This window comes from Jaculus jaculus, chromosome 3, assembly GCF_020740685.1.
Source record: "Jaculus jaculus isolate mJacJac1 chromosome 3, mJacJac1.mat.Y.cur, whole genome shotgun sequence".
Classification (NCBI taxonomy): Eukaryota; Metazoa; Chordata; class Mammalia; order Rodentia; family Dipodidae; genus Jaculus; species Jaculus jaculus.
In genome coordinates this window covers 72,400,926-72,414,352 of record NC_059104.1, presented here as the reverse complement: position 1 = coordinate 72,414,352, position 13,427 = coordinate 72,400,926, and the positions used below count along the sequence as shown (strand labels likewise).

At 40.9% G+C, this 13,427-nt stretch overlaps 1 protein-coding gene across 1 annotated transcript in view; it reads left to right on the top strand.

Moving 5' to 3' along the window:
* The window catches only part of Pspc1 (paraspeckle component 1), a 79,019-nt gene that overhangs the window by 22,937 nt on the left and 42,655 nt on the right, over positions 1-13,427 (top strand). Inside the window, exons 3-5 of the mRNA XM_004665889.2 lie at positions 1,241-1,336; positions 2,264-2,460; positions 8,574-8,658. Of these exons, the coding sequence (XP_004665946.1) occupies positions 1,241-1,336; positions 2,264-2,460; positions 8,574-8,658 (378 nt within the window). The remainder of the gene's footprint in view (positions 1-1,240; positions 1,337-2,263; positions 2,461-8,573; positions 8,659-13,427) is intronic.

Genomic DNA, 13,427 nt, shown 5'->3' with positions numbered 1-13,427 from the left:
GGGTCCTTAGACTTCATAGGCAAGCGCTTAACCGCTAAGCCATCTCTCCAGCCCTGCTTTCTCTTTTTTGAGGTAGGGTTTCACTCTAGTCCAGGCTGACTTGGAATTCACTATGTAGTCTCAGGGTGGCCTTGAACTCACCATGATCCGCCTACCTCTGCCTCCTCAGTGCTGGGATTAAAGACATGCACCATCGCGCCTCTCCCCCCCTTAAGTTAGGGTCTCACTTTAACTCAGGCTGACCTGGAGCTCTTTGAGATGAGGTTTCAACTCTGTAGTCCAAGCTGGCCTTGAATTTAGGGCAGCCTAAGTGCTGAGATTATAGGAATCAGCCATCATTCTTGGCTCCTGTCTCTCCCTCTCTCTCTCTCTCTCTCTCTCTCCCTCTCTCTCTCTCTCTCTCTTTCTCTCTCTCGTTTTTACAAGGTAAAGTCTGTCTCTAGCCCAGGCTGACCTAGAACTCACTCTGTAGTCCTAGGCTGGCCTTGAACTCACAGCGATCCTTCTACCTCTGCCTCCTCCTGGCTGGGTTAAAGGCATGTGCCCTACTCCTTGTTCTCTTTTTAAATTATATTTTATGAGAGCTACCTGGAATGGTTAAAATGGTTCATAATGATTTATATAATCATCTTTTCTTAAAAGGCTTTGACATTCACCTGTGAGTGCAGCAAGTATTCATTGACTTTATGAATATATATGATATTTATGAGAAATATTTCTCAACTGAAACTTTTTATCAAGTAAATATTTTTAAATTTTTTGTTTATTTTTATTATTTGAGAGTGACAGACAGAAAGGAGGAGAGAGAGAGTGAGAGAGAATGGGCACGCCAGGGTTTCCAGCCACTGCAAACAAACTGAGATGCATGCGCCCCCTTGTGTATCTGGCTAACGTAGGTCCTAGGGAATTGAGCCTTGAACCAGGGTCCTTAGGCTTCACAGGCAAGCGCTTAACTGCTAAGCCATCTCTCCAGCCCAGTATTTTTAATTATAGAATTTTAGAAGAAAGGACTGGGAAGATGGCTCAGCAGTAAAAGGTACTTATAAAACCCGACAGCCAGGTTTGCCCATGTAAAGCCAGATACACAAAGCAGTACATGCATCTGGAGTTCATTTGCCATGGTAGGAGTCCCTATTCTCTCTCTCAAATAAATAAAATATTAAATAACAGAATTTTAGAGGTAAGCATTATTTCTAAATACTAAATTAATTCTTATTAATGCTTTTATATATGTATGTAGAACACCTCGTCCAGTTATTGTGGAACCCATGGAGCAGTTTGATGATGAAGATGGCTTGCCAGAGAAGCTCATGCAGAAAACACAACAATACCATAAGTAAGATTTGATTGATACGGATAAACTGTTTAGAGTATTTATTATATCATAATTTTTGTGAAGTATTTTTGGACTATAAGATGTTCTGTTTTAGTCATATAATTTTATTAAAAAGAGACCTTGTATACAAGCAATACTAATTTTCTGTGTTTTGTTTTTGTTTTCCTGAGGCAAGATCTCATTGTACTCATTGTAGCTTAGGCTGATTTGGAATTCACTTTATGTAGCTCCAAGTTGGCTTTGCAAGAAAGTACCTTTAATCACTGAGTCATTTGTCCAGTCCTTTTTTAAAGAAAAATTATTTTGGGTTTTTGAGGTATGGTTTTACTTTAGCCCAGCTGACCTTGAATTCACTATGTAGTCTCAGGGTGGCCTTGAACTCAGCGATCTTCTCATATCCACCATTTTGTGTGGATACTGGAGATTGAAACCAGATTCTTATGCTTGAAGGCAAGCACTTTGTCAATTGAGCTGTCTCCACAGTGCTCTTTTTTTGTTTTTGTTTTTCGAGGTAGAGTCTCACTCAGGCCCAGGCTGACCTGTAATTCACTAAGGAGTCTCAGGTGGCCTTGAACTCACGGTGATCCTTCTACCTCTGCCTCCCAGGTGCTGGGATTAAAATATACATGATGTAGGAACTATGATAGTATAGTACTTGAATTAACAAAATGTTTGATGGCTTCATTAAGTGTACAAATCTGTAAGATAAACAACTGTTCAATATATAACTATGGTTGTAATAAGTAGGTGGCTCATTTCCTGGGCTCAGTTAATTTGGTACGTAACTTTTTATTAATAAGTGTTTCTGAGACAACTTCGAATACATTGGTTCATATTTCTTAATGTGAAATATTTGAATTATAAGTATTTATAACTGTTGTTTGCTTCTTAAGCATACACTTCTTTATATTTTTAATGTTAATTTAGGGAAAGAGAACAGCCACCACGCTTTGCTCAACCTGGCACATTTGAATTTGAGTATGCATCTCGATGGAAGGCTCTTGATGAAATGGAGAAGCAGCAGCGTGAACAGGTTGATAGAAACATTAGAGAAGCCAAAGAGAAACTGGAGGCAGAAATGGAAGCAGCTAGGCATGAGCACCAGTTAATGCTAATGAGGCAAGGTAAAGTCAGGCTTTCATAAAGGTGTGATATATCCTTTTTTCTCTTGAGAGTTGTGGGTTACTTTCATTTTCCACTGATAATGTGCCAATCTGAGAGAATGGGGGGGGGGTGGTTTTGAACCTCTGGTCCTTCTGCTTTTATCTCCCAAGGCAAGTTGAGACAGGATTTTAGCTCAGGCTGGCCTTGAATTTGTGTTCCTCCTGAGTGATAATAAGCACTAGCCACCATTACAAGCTTTAGTCACCATTCTAGATGAGAACTGTAAAAAAATTTTTTTATTTAATCAGGTGTGGTGGCGTACACCTTTAATCCCAGCATTTGGGAAGCAGAGGTAGGAGGATCGCCATGAGTTTGAGGCCAACCTGAGACTACATAGTGAATTCTAGGTTAGCCTGGGCTAGAGTGACACCCTACCTTGAAAAACAAAAAATGGAAAAAAAAAATTAAATTTATGAGTACACAGAGAGAGAATGGGTGCACCAGGGTGTCTTGCCACTGCAAATGAAGGCTAAATGCAGGTACCACTTTGTGCATCTGGTTTTATGTGACTACTGGGGAATTGAACCAAGTCTGGCAGGTTTTGCCAGCAAATGCCTTGAACTGGAGCCATTTCCCTAGTTCGAAAGCAAACAAAAACTTAAAAGAGGTTGAGAATCCATTCAGAAGTGCTTGCGACCAGAAGTACTTCAGATTTTGGAATTCTGTGTTCAGATATTCTGATTAAAGATGTTCATCCAGCTCATAAAAGTATTACTTTGCTGGGGGTTGAGGGTTAAGGTTAATGGGGTGCTTGCTTAGCATTCCCAAAGCCCTGGATTTGGTTCTGCAGCACTGTATGAAACAGACTTGGTGGCACATACCTATAATTCAGTACTCATGCATGTGCAATCCTAACATCCAGGATCAGAATTTTGTTGTTTGTTTGTTTGTTTGTTTGTTTGTTTGTTTGTTTGCAAGAGACAGAAAGAGGCAGAGAGAGAGGAGAGGGGGGTAGAGAGGGGGGAGGGAGGGAGAGAGAGAGAATGGGCACACCAGGGCCTCCAGCTGCTGCAAACGAACTCTAGACGCCAGATGTGTGCGCCCCCTTGTGCATCTGGCTAACATGGATCCTGGGGAATTGAGCCTCAAATCGGGGTCCTTAGGCTTCACAGGCAAGTGCTTAACCGCTAAGCCATCTCTCTAGCCCCAGGATCAGAATTTTAAGGTCATCCTTGTCTACATAGCAAGTTCAAGGTCAGCCTGGTATACTTAGGACAGTGTCTCAGAAAAAAAAGTTATTTACATGCTAGAAAAAATAGATTGTGGTGTACAAATGGATATGGGCATACAGAAAAAGTAAATTTTTAGTAATGGTCAAAACATTAGGTTTTGCTTAGTGAATTTGTAAGAATAGGCTTATTAGGAATAATTAACTCTCATCTACCATTCACATACCTAACAGTTAAATGAACTGCTTAAATATACCTCGGAAGTTCCCTTTTCCTTAATAAAAAATAATAAAATAATAATAAATTAATAATAAATTATTTATTTATTTGACAGGGAGAGGATAGGCAGATAGAATGGACCTCCAACCACTGCAAACTCATTCCAGATATATGCATGACCATGTGCATCTGGCTTACTTGAATACTGGGGAATTGAACCTGAGTTCTTAGGCTTCTCAGTCAAGTGCCTTAGCTGCCAAGTCATCCCTCTAGATCCCCTTTTCCTTTTTGTGAGCTTTCTTTTTCTCTCCCATTCTCTGTCTCCTTCCTTCCTTTCCTTCTCTTCCCTTCCTTCCTTCCCTTCCCTTCCTTCCTTCCTCCCTCCCTCTCATCCTTCCTTCCTTCCAAGAGAAAGACACAGAGAGAGAGAGAGAGAGAGAGAGAGAGAGAGAGAATGGATTCACCAGGACCTTCAGCTGCTACAAATGAACTCCAGACACATGTGCACCCTTGTGCATATGTGACATTATGTGCTTGTGTCACTGTATGTCTGGCTAAATGGGACCTGTAGCTTCAAATGAGTTAGGCTTCACAGGCAAGCACCTTAACCGCTAAGCCATCTCTCCAGCCTGTGAGCTTTTTTAAAATATCCATTTAGGGCTGGAGAGATGGCTTAGCGATTAAGCGCTCGCCTGTGAAGCCTATGGACCCCGGTTCGAGGCTCGGTTCCCCAGGTCCCACGTTAGCCAGATGCACAAGGGGGCGCACGCGTCTGGAGTTCGTTTGCAGTGGCTGGAAGCCCTGGTGCGCCCATTTTCTCTCTCTCTCCCTCTATCTGTCTTTCTCTCTGTGTCTGTTGCTCTCAAATAAATAAATAAAAAATGAACAAAAAGTATTAAAAAAAAAAAGCTCATGTTTAAAAAAAATAAAATAAAATATCCATTTGTAGTCTTTAGATTTGTTGTTATTTGAAACAGGGTCTCACTCTGTAACCCAGGCTGGCCTTCAAGTTACGCTGATCTCCTACCTTAGTTTCCATAGTACTGAGATTAAAGGTTTGTGCCAGCACACTCAACTATTTCTCTCTCTCTCTCTTTTTAATATTTCTTATTTGTTAGGAGAGAAAGAAGAAAGAGAATGAGAGAGTGAATATTGGGAACACTTAAGACCTTTTGCCACAGTACACACAGTCCAGATGCATGTGCCACTTTGTGCTTCTGGGGAATTGAATCCAGGTTGACAGGCTTTGCAAGCAAGTACCTTTAATCATAGAGACTTCTCCTTCCCCAGTTTCACACACACACACACACACACTTTTTTTTGTTTGTTTGTTTTTCAAGGTAGGGTCTCACTGTAGCCCAGGCTGGGCCTTGAACTCATAGCAATCCTTCTACCTCTGGGATTAAAGGCGTATACCACCACACCTGGCCTCAACACCTCAACCCTCTTTTTTTTTTTTTTTTTTTTTTTTTTTTTTTTTTTTTTTTTTTGGTTTTTCGAGGTAGGGTCTCTAGGATGACATGGAATTCACTGTGGAGTCTCAGGGTGGCCTCGAACTCAAGGCAATCCTCCTACCTCTGCCTCCTGAGTACTGGGATTAAAGGCATGCACCACTGTGCCTGGCACAACCCTCCTTTTTTTCTTAAATTTTTTTTTGTTTATTTTATTTATTTTATTTGAGAGCAACAGACAGAGAGAAAGAGGCAGAGAGAGAAAGAATGGGCACGCCAGGGCTTCCAGCCACTGCAAACGAACTCCAGACACATGCGCCCCCTTGTGCATCTGGCTAACGTGGGTCCTGGGGAATTGAGCCTCGAACCGGGGTCCTTAGGTGTCACAGGCAAGCGCTTAACTGCTAAGCCATCTCTCCAGCCCACAACCCTCCTTTTTAAGGCAAAGTCTCTTATAGACCACAGAATCTCATTGTATGTAGTCTGTCTTACTATGTAGTTGAGGATTTGAACATTTGAACTTCAGATTCTCCTGTTTCCACCTTCTATGAGCTGAGATTACAGGATTGTACCCGTGTGCTCAGTTTTAATGCAGTACTGGGGACCGAATTAAGGACTTGATGCATGGTAGATAGGTATTCTACCAACTGAGCTTTATTCCTGGCCCTACTCTTTAGAATTCTATTTCCTGGTTCTTCTTTCACTACCTTTTCCACTGTATATGATAGTAATTTTCTTTCTTTCTTTTTTTTTTTTTTTCTTTTCGGTTTTTCGAGGTAGGGTCTCATTGTAGCCCAGGATGACCTGGAATTCACTATGTAGTCTCAGGTTGGCCTCGAACTCATGGCAATCCTCCTACCTCTGCCTCCCAAGTGCTGGGATTAAAGGCATGTGCCACCATGCCTGGGCCCCACCCTCTTTAAATTTTTTATTGATAATCTCTTATGTAAGTAGTGTCACCTACTATGAAGTCATGAATGGCATGGCCACTTAGTGTCTGGAAGATAGCATTCTAAAGCCCTCCTCCCCATTCTTTGTCTTTTTTTTTTAAGTGAGGACTTGCTGTCTGACCCAAATTAGTGTTGAACTCACTGTGTGGTCAGCCTGGCCTTTGAAATCAAAGCAGTCTTCCTGACTCAGCCCCCTAAGTACTGAGATTATAGGCCAGAGCACCATGGCTGGCTTTTTACTTTTGTTTTGAAACTGGTTCTCATTAAGTTGTCCAATCTGGCTTTGAACTCTTTCTTGTAGCCCAAGCTGCTTGCTAGCCTCCATTTCAGCTTCCCAAGTAGCTATGAATACATATTAGTGCCATTGATCTCAACTGTTTTTCTTTTCTTTTTTAAATTAATTTATTTATGTATTAGTGACAGAGAGCAGGAGAGAAAAAGAGAGAGTTTAATTGGTGTACCAGAGCCTGCAGCCACTGCAAACAAACTCCAGATGCTTGTGTCACCATGTACATCTGGCTTATGAGAGACCTGGAGAATTGAACCTGGGTCCTTAGGCTTTGCAGGCAAGCTCCTTAACTGCTAAGCTATCTCTCCAGCCCATCTTTTTTCTTCCTTCCTTCATATCTATCTATCTATCTATATAAATTGTATATGTGTAATTACATATATATATAATTTATATATGTGTGTGTGTGTATATATATATATATATATATATATATGTAATCTTTATTTATTTGAGAGGGAAAGCAGGGGAGAGAATGGGTGGGCCAGGGCCTCCAGCTGCTATACCTGAAATCCAAATGCATGCGCCACCTTCTACATCTGGCTTATGTGGGTCCTGGGGAATTGAATGTGGGTCCTTTGGCTTTGTAGGCAAGTGCCTTAACTGCTAAGCCATCTCCCCAGCCAGCCAGCCAGCCTGCCTTCCTCCTTCCCTCCCTCCCTCTTCCTTCCTTCCTTCCTTACTTTCTCTTTCTTTCTTTTTTGATATTAACACTTTAGCCCAGGCTGGCCTGGAATTCACTGTGTAATCTCAGGCTTGCCTTGAACTCATGGCAGTTTTCCTTCCTCTCTGCTCTTGTGTGCTGGGATTAAAGGTGTGTGCCACCATCCCTGGTTCCCCTTCTTTCCTTTTGATTAAGGGTATCTAGTAGCCCAATGTGTCCTTTAACTCACTTTATAGCTGAGGATCATCTTAACTCCTAAAATTGTCTTCCTCCAAATGTTGGTATCTTTTGATTTACTTAGCTCTGCTCTCTGCTCTGAGACAGACTCATGTAGCCCAGACTAGCCATAAACTCCTTAAGTAACCAAGGTTGACCTTGAATTCCTCGTCCTCCTGCCCTCACCTCCTAAGTGCTGGGGTTACAGGTATGTAATACCACACTTAGCCTGATAAATGGTTGTCTACTGCCTGGTAACTGTGAATGTGAAAATTTGGGCTGTGTATGGTAGTGCAGGCCTGTTCTCCCAGCTCTTGGCAGGAGAGTTAGGAGTTTTAAGATTTTTCTTAGCTATTTAGTGAATTTGTGGTTAGATTCTTCCTCAAAACATTGGGGGTGGAGAGTGACATTTTGATGATTCATCTAAATTGATTTTGTAAATCCTTATTAGGATAAAATAGTTTTGATTTTAGGAGATAAGAGTCTTGGTATTGCCTGGGTTAGCCCTAAATTTCTATAGGCTGAGGCATTTATTCTGTTACAGCCTGAAATAGTTGGGACTGTAATCTGAACCTTGCTCCCATCTATATTAATCATTAAAATAGTAGACAATTTCTGTATTTTCTGTACAGCTTTTTATGTATGTATATATGTATGTATGTGTTTGTGTTTTTAGAGACAGTATCTCATTTGTAGCCCAACCTGGGCTGGCCTTGAACTCCTTATTCTCTGGCCTCAGCCTTCTGAGTGCCAAGATTATAGGTATGTGTCACCATGTTTAGTTTCATAGTTATTTTTTGTGTTGTTATTGTTACTATAGTTGATGCAACTTTGAATAGGTAGTATTAACTGTCCACCATATACTTTGCTGTTACATACTCCTTCCACTACTGGATTTTCTTAATTTACCTTACTCTCTTTATATGCTTTTATACCTATAAGTTAAGTAATAAAAGTATATTTCTTTAATGATAATTCCTGACTACCAAAAACAAAAGAGAAAAAAGAAAAAGACTCAAGTAAATGGTCTGGCTCATTTGTTTGTCTGCCTTCCCCAGATATAAAAACACAGAAAGGGAAGGTAAAAACACTAACATATAGTTGACATTTTATAGATTTAATGAGACGTCAAGAAGAACTCAGACGCTTGGAAGAACTCAGAAACCAAGAGTTGCAAAAGCGGAAGCAAATACAACTGAGGTAAAAGAACATCATTCTTAAATTGTGTGTGAGTAGGAGAGGGGTTTGCAATTTTATTTTATTTTTTAAAAATTTTTATTTTTAAAGTTTTTATTAGCATTTTCCATGATTATTAAAAAAATCCCATGGTAATTCCCTCCCTCCCCACCCCCCATACTTTCCCCTTTGAAATTCCATTCTCCCATCATGTTACCTCCCCATCACAATCATTGTACTTACATATATACAATATTAACCTATTAAGTACCCTCCTCCCTTCCTTTCTCTTCCCTTTATGTCTCCTTTTTAACTTACTGGCCTCTGCTACTAAGTATTTTCATTCTCACACAGAAGCCCAGTCATCTGTAGCTAGTATCCACATATGAGGGAGAACATGTGGCGCGTGGCTTTCTGGGCCTGGGTTACCTCACTTAGTATAATCCCTTCCAGGTCCATCCATTTTTCTGCAAATTTCATAACTTCATTTTTCTTTACTGCTGAGTAGAACTCCATTGTATAAATGTGCCACATCTTCATTATCCACTCATCAGTTGAGGGACATTTAGGCTGGTTCCATTTCTATTTTATTTTTGAGGTAGGGTTTCATTCTAGCCCAGGCTGACTTGGAATTCACTATGTAGTCTCAGGTTGGCCTTGAACTCTGGCAATCCTCCGACCTCTGCCTCCCAAGTGCTACAATCAAAGGCATGCGCCACCAAGCCCAGCTATTTTATGTTTTTATTGGAAAATTTTCTGTCGCTTATTACCAACAAGTTGTGAAAGTAAAATACAGAAACAAAAATAAATTGTTTCTCTTTGCCCACACATAGAAGATTATAATAGAGCATAAGTCTTGATTATTATAGTTTATTAGCTAATTAAGGGCACTTTTGACTCAACCTTTGAAGTTATATAGTACATATGATTCACCAGACCACTTTAGCAAAGATGGGTATATTTGAATTACTGTTTGTTGTGTTTCATTTTGAGACAAGGGCTAACTATGTAGTCTGAGTTGGGTGGGAACGCTTTAGAGTTCAGTCTGGCCTCAAACTGTTGATCTTCCTATCTCAGCCTCCCCAAGTGCTGGGATTACAAGTATGCTGTGCCATATCTGGCTATTATTTTTCTTTCAATTTTTATTTATATTTTTTGTGTTTGTGTATAACACTATGGCAAATGCCTTATGTCTTTATGCTTCTGATAACTGTTTTATTTATTTATTCTAATGTTTTAGTTGAGACAGAGAGAGAAAGAGGCAGGTAGCAAGAGAATGAGCACACCAGAGCCTTCAGGCATTGCATATGAACTCCTCATGCATGCACCACCTTGTAATTTGTCATTATGTGGGTACTGGGGAATTCGAACTTGGTTCCTTAAGCTTTGTAGACAAGTACCTTAGCACACTGATCCATCTTTCCACTCAAATAATTGCTTTTTTTTCTTCTTCTTTTTTAATATTTTGTTTATTTACATGAGAGAGGATGAGAAGGAGAATATGGGTGTACTGGGGCTTCATGCCATTGCAGACAGACACATGCTCCACTTTGTGCCTCTGTCTTTACTTGGGTATTGCAGAATTGAACTAGGGCTATCAAGTTTTGCAAACAAGTGCCTTTACCCACGGAAGCTTCTCCAGCCCTGTTTTTTTTTTAATACTTTGTATTTATATACTTATAAACAGGAGAAAAGAGAGAGAGAGAGAGGTGGAAGGAGAAAGGGAGAGAAAAAATGAATGAGAATGGGTGTGCCAGGGCCTCTCACTTCTGTAAAAGTCTCCAGATGCATGCACCACATGAGGGTACTAGGGAATTAAAACCAGGCTGGCAACTTTGCAAACAAGTTCCTTTAACAACTTAGTCATCTTCCCCAGCCTTTGTTTTATGAATTTTTGTATGCCTCCATCAATAAAAAGTTATTTAGTTTTATTTTGCCCAGCCTTTGTTTTTTAAATTTTGGTATGCCTTGCTGGGTGTGGTGGCGCATGCCTTTAATCCCAGCACTTGGGAGGCAGAGGTAGGAGGATCGCTGAGAGTTCGAGGCCACCCTGAGACTCCATAGTGAACTCCAGGCTAGCCTGGACTAGCATGAAACCCTACCTCGAAAAACAAAACAAAAAAAAGTTAAAGGCCAGAGGAACAGGAGTTCAAGGTTATCCTTGACTATATATCAAGTTTTGAGGTCAGCCTAAGCTACATGAGAGCATGTGTCAAAATAAAAATAAATAACTTTTTACTGATGGAGACATACCAAAATTTTGTTTTGTTTTGTTTTGTTTTTCGAGGTAGGGTTTCATGCTAGTCCAGGCTAGCCTGGAGTTCACTATGGAGTCTCAGGGTGGCCTCGAACTCTCAGCGATCCTCCTACCTCTGCCTCCCAAGTGCTGGGATTAAAGGCATGTACCACCAGCTGCCCTTTAACTCTTTTTTTTTTTTCCCAAATTTTTTTATTAACTTACATGATTATAAAAAATATCCCATGGTAATACCCTCCCTCCTCCCACTTTCCCCTTTGAAACTCCATTCTCCATCATATCCCCTTCCCATCTCAATCAGTCTCTTTTATTATGATGTCATGAGCTTTTCTTCCTATTACGAGGGTCCTGGTAGGTTGTGTCAGGCACTGTGAGGTCATGGATATCCAGACCATTTTGTGTCTGGAGGAGCAAGCTGTAAGGAAACTACCCTTTCTTTGGCTCTTACATTCTTTCTGCCACCAAGCCGGGTGTGGTGGTGCATACCTTTAATCCCAGCACTTGGGAGGCAGAGGTAGGAGGAGGATTGCCATGAGTTCGAGGCCACCCTGAGATTACATAGTGAATTTCAGGTCAGCCTGGGCTAGAGCAAGACCCTACCTCAAAAAAAAAAAGAAAAGAAAAGAAAAAGAAAATTCTTTCCGCCACCTCTTCCACAATAGACCCTGAGCCTTGGAAGGTGTGACAGAGACACTGCAGTGCTGAGCACTCCAGTCACTTCTTTCCAGCACCATGATGCCTTCTGAGTCATCCCAAGGTCACTTCCATCTAAAAAGAGAAGATTCTCTACCAAAAGAGAGAGTAGCATTAATATAAGGGTATGAACATTAAGAGAAGTGCCTACTGGGCAGTTTGATAAACATATACATTTAGCCAGGCAGCAGCAGATGTTACACCCCTAGGGCTCATGACTACTCCTGTTTTAAGTTTTCAGTATCAGGGATGTATTCCTTCCCATGGAGCAGGCCCTCTGGTCCAATTAGAATGCAGTTGGTTTCCACCATAACAGATGTGCCACTATTGCACCCATTGGCTCATTTGGCCTGGCTGGCCAAATATAAGGCTTGCATTGTCCACTGTAGAGTATCTTCACTGGTATTTTCTCTGTCTCCCATTGAACTGTATGCAGAATGGCTTCTTCCAGCTTTCTTCCAGCGCCTTTAACTCTTAAGTACTAGGATTATAACAAACATGTGCCACTACACTAGGCAGTGCTGGAGACTGAACCCAGAGCCTCATGTAAAGGAAATAATTTTGCCAACTGAACAATATCTGTAGCCCAGGGTAATGGCATTTTAAATCATAGTACATAATAGACCTCCATGGTGGTTCACTTAAAAAGTACTATTATTATTTTGGTTTTCTGAGGTAGGGTCTCACTCTAGCTCAGGCTGACCTGCAATTCACTATGTAGTCTCAGGGTGGCCTCGAACTCACAGCAATCCTCCTACCTCTGCCTCCCAAGTGCTGGGATTAAAGGCATGTGCCACCATGCCCGGCTTATGTTTTTTTATTATTATTATTATTATTTTATGGAGGAGAGAGAAGTAAATAGAGAATGGGCATGCTAGGGCCTCTAGCCACTGTAAACAAACTCCAGCTGCATGTACCAGCTTGTGCATCTGGCTTTACATGGGTGCTGGGGAAGCGAACCTAGGTCCTTCAGCTTTGCAAGCAAGCACTTTAACCACTAAGCCATCTCTTCAGCCCCCATGGTGGTCAAGGAGATTGCGAGTGACTGATTCAAGGTAACACAGCTCTCCTTGTACCTGCAATATTTTAATGTGAAATAACATTGGATAAACAGTGCTCTTCAAAGTTTCAAAGACCATAAGGAAATACTATCAACAAAGCTTTGATAAAATGAAATAAACTTAGAAATTGTGGTTTTGAGTGTTGAGAAGGTTCAGTGGTTAAAAGTGCTTGCTTGCAAAGCATACCGGCCCAGTTTCAATTCCCCACTACCCACGTGAAGCCAGATGCACAAAATGGCACATGTGACTGGAGTTCATTTATAGTGTCAAGAGGCTCTCATTCAGATAGACAAACATGCATGCAAACACACACACACAGGTATGTGCACAAATAAATAGAAATACTTAAGGAAAAAAAAAGAAATATTAAGGGTGGTTTTCAAGGATGACGAGATGTCTCAGCAGTTAATGATGCTTGTTTACAAAGCCTGGGTTCAGTTCCCCAGCCATACACATTAAGCAGAGATGGCTTAGTGGTTAAAGTTGTTTGTGTGCAAAGCCTGTCAGCCTGGGTTCAGTTTCTCAACCATTCACATAAAGCCATATAGAACCTGGCCTTCATTTGCAGTGGTAAGAGACTCTCATGCACTTGTGTATGCACAAACATATGATATATATATGTATGTGTGGATACGTCACAATCATCCAGAGGGTTCTAGATAAACCACTAGACTGGTTCAGTAGTTCTGGAATTAGCATTTCTAACATTTTCCATGCATTTCTAATGATTTGTTTGTTTGTTTCTTATTTGAGATAGGTTCTCAACTTTGTACCTTACACTA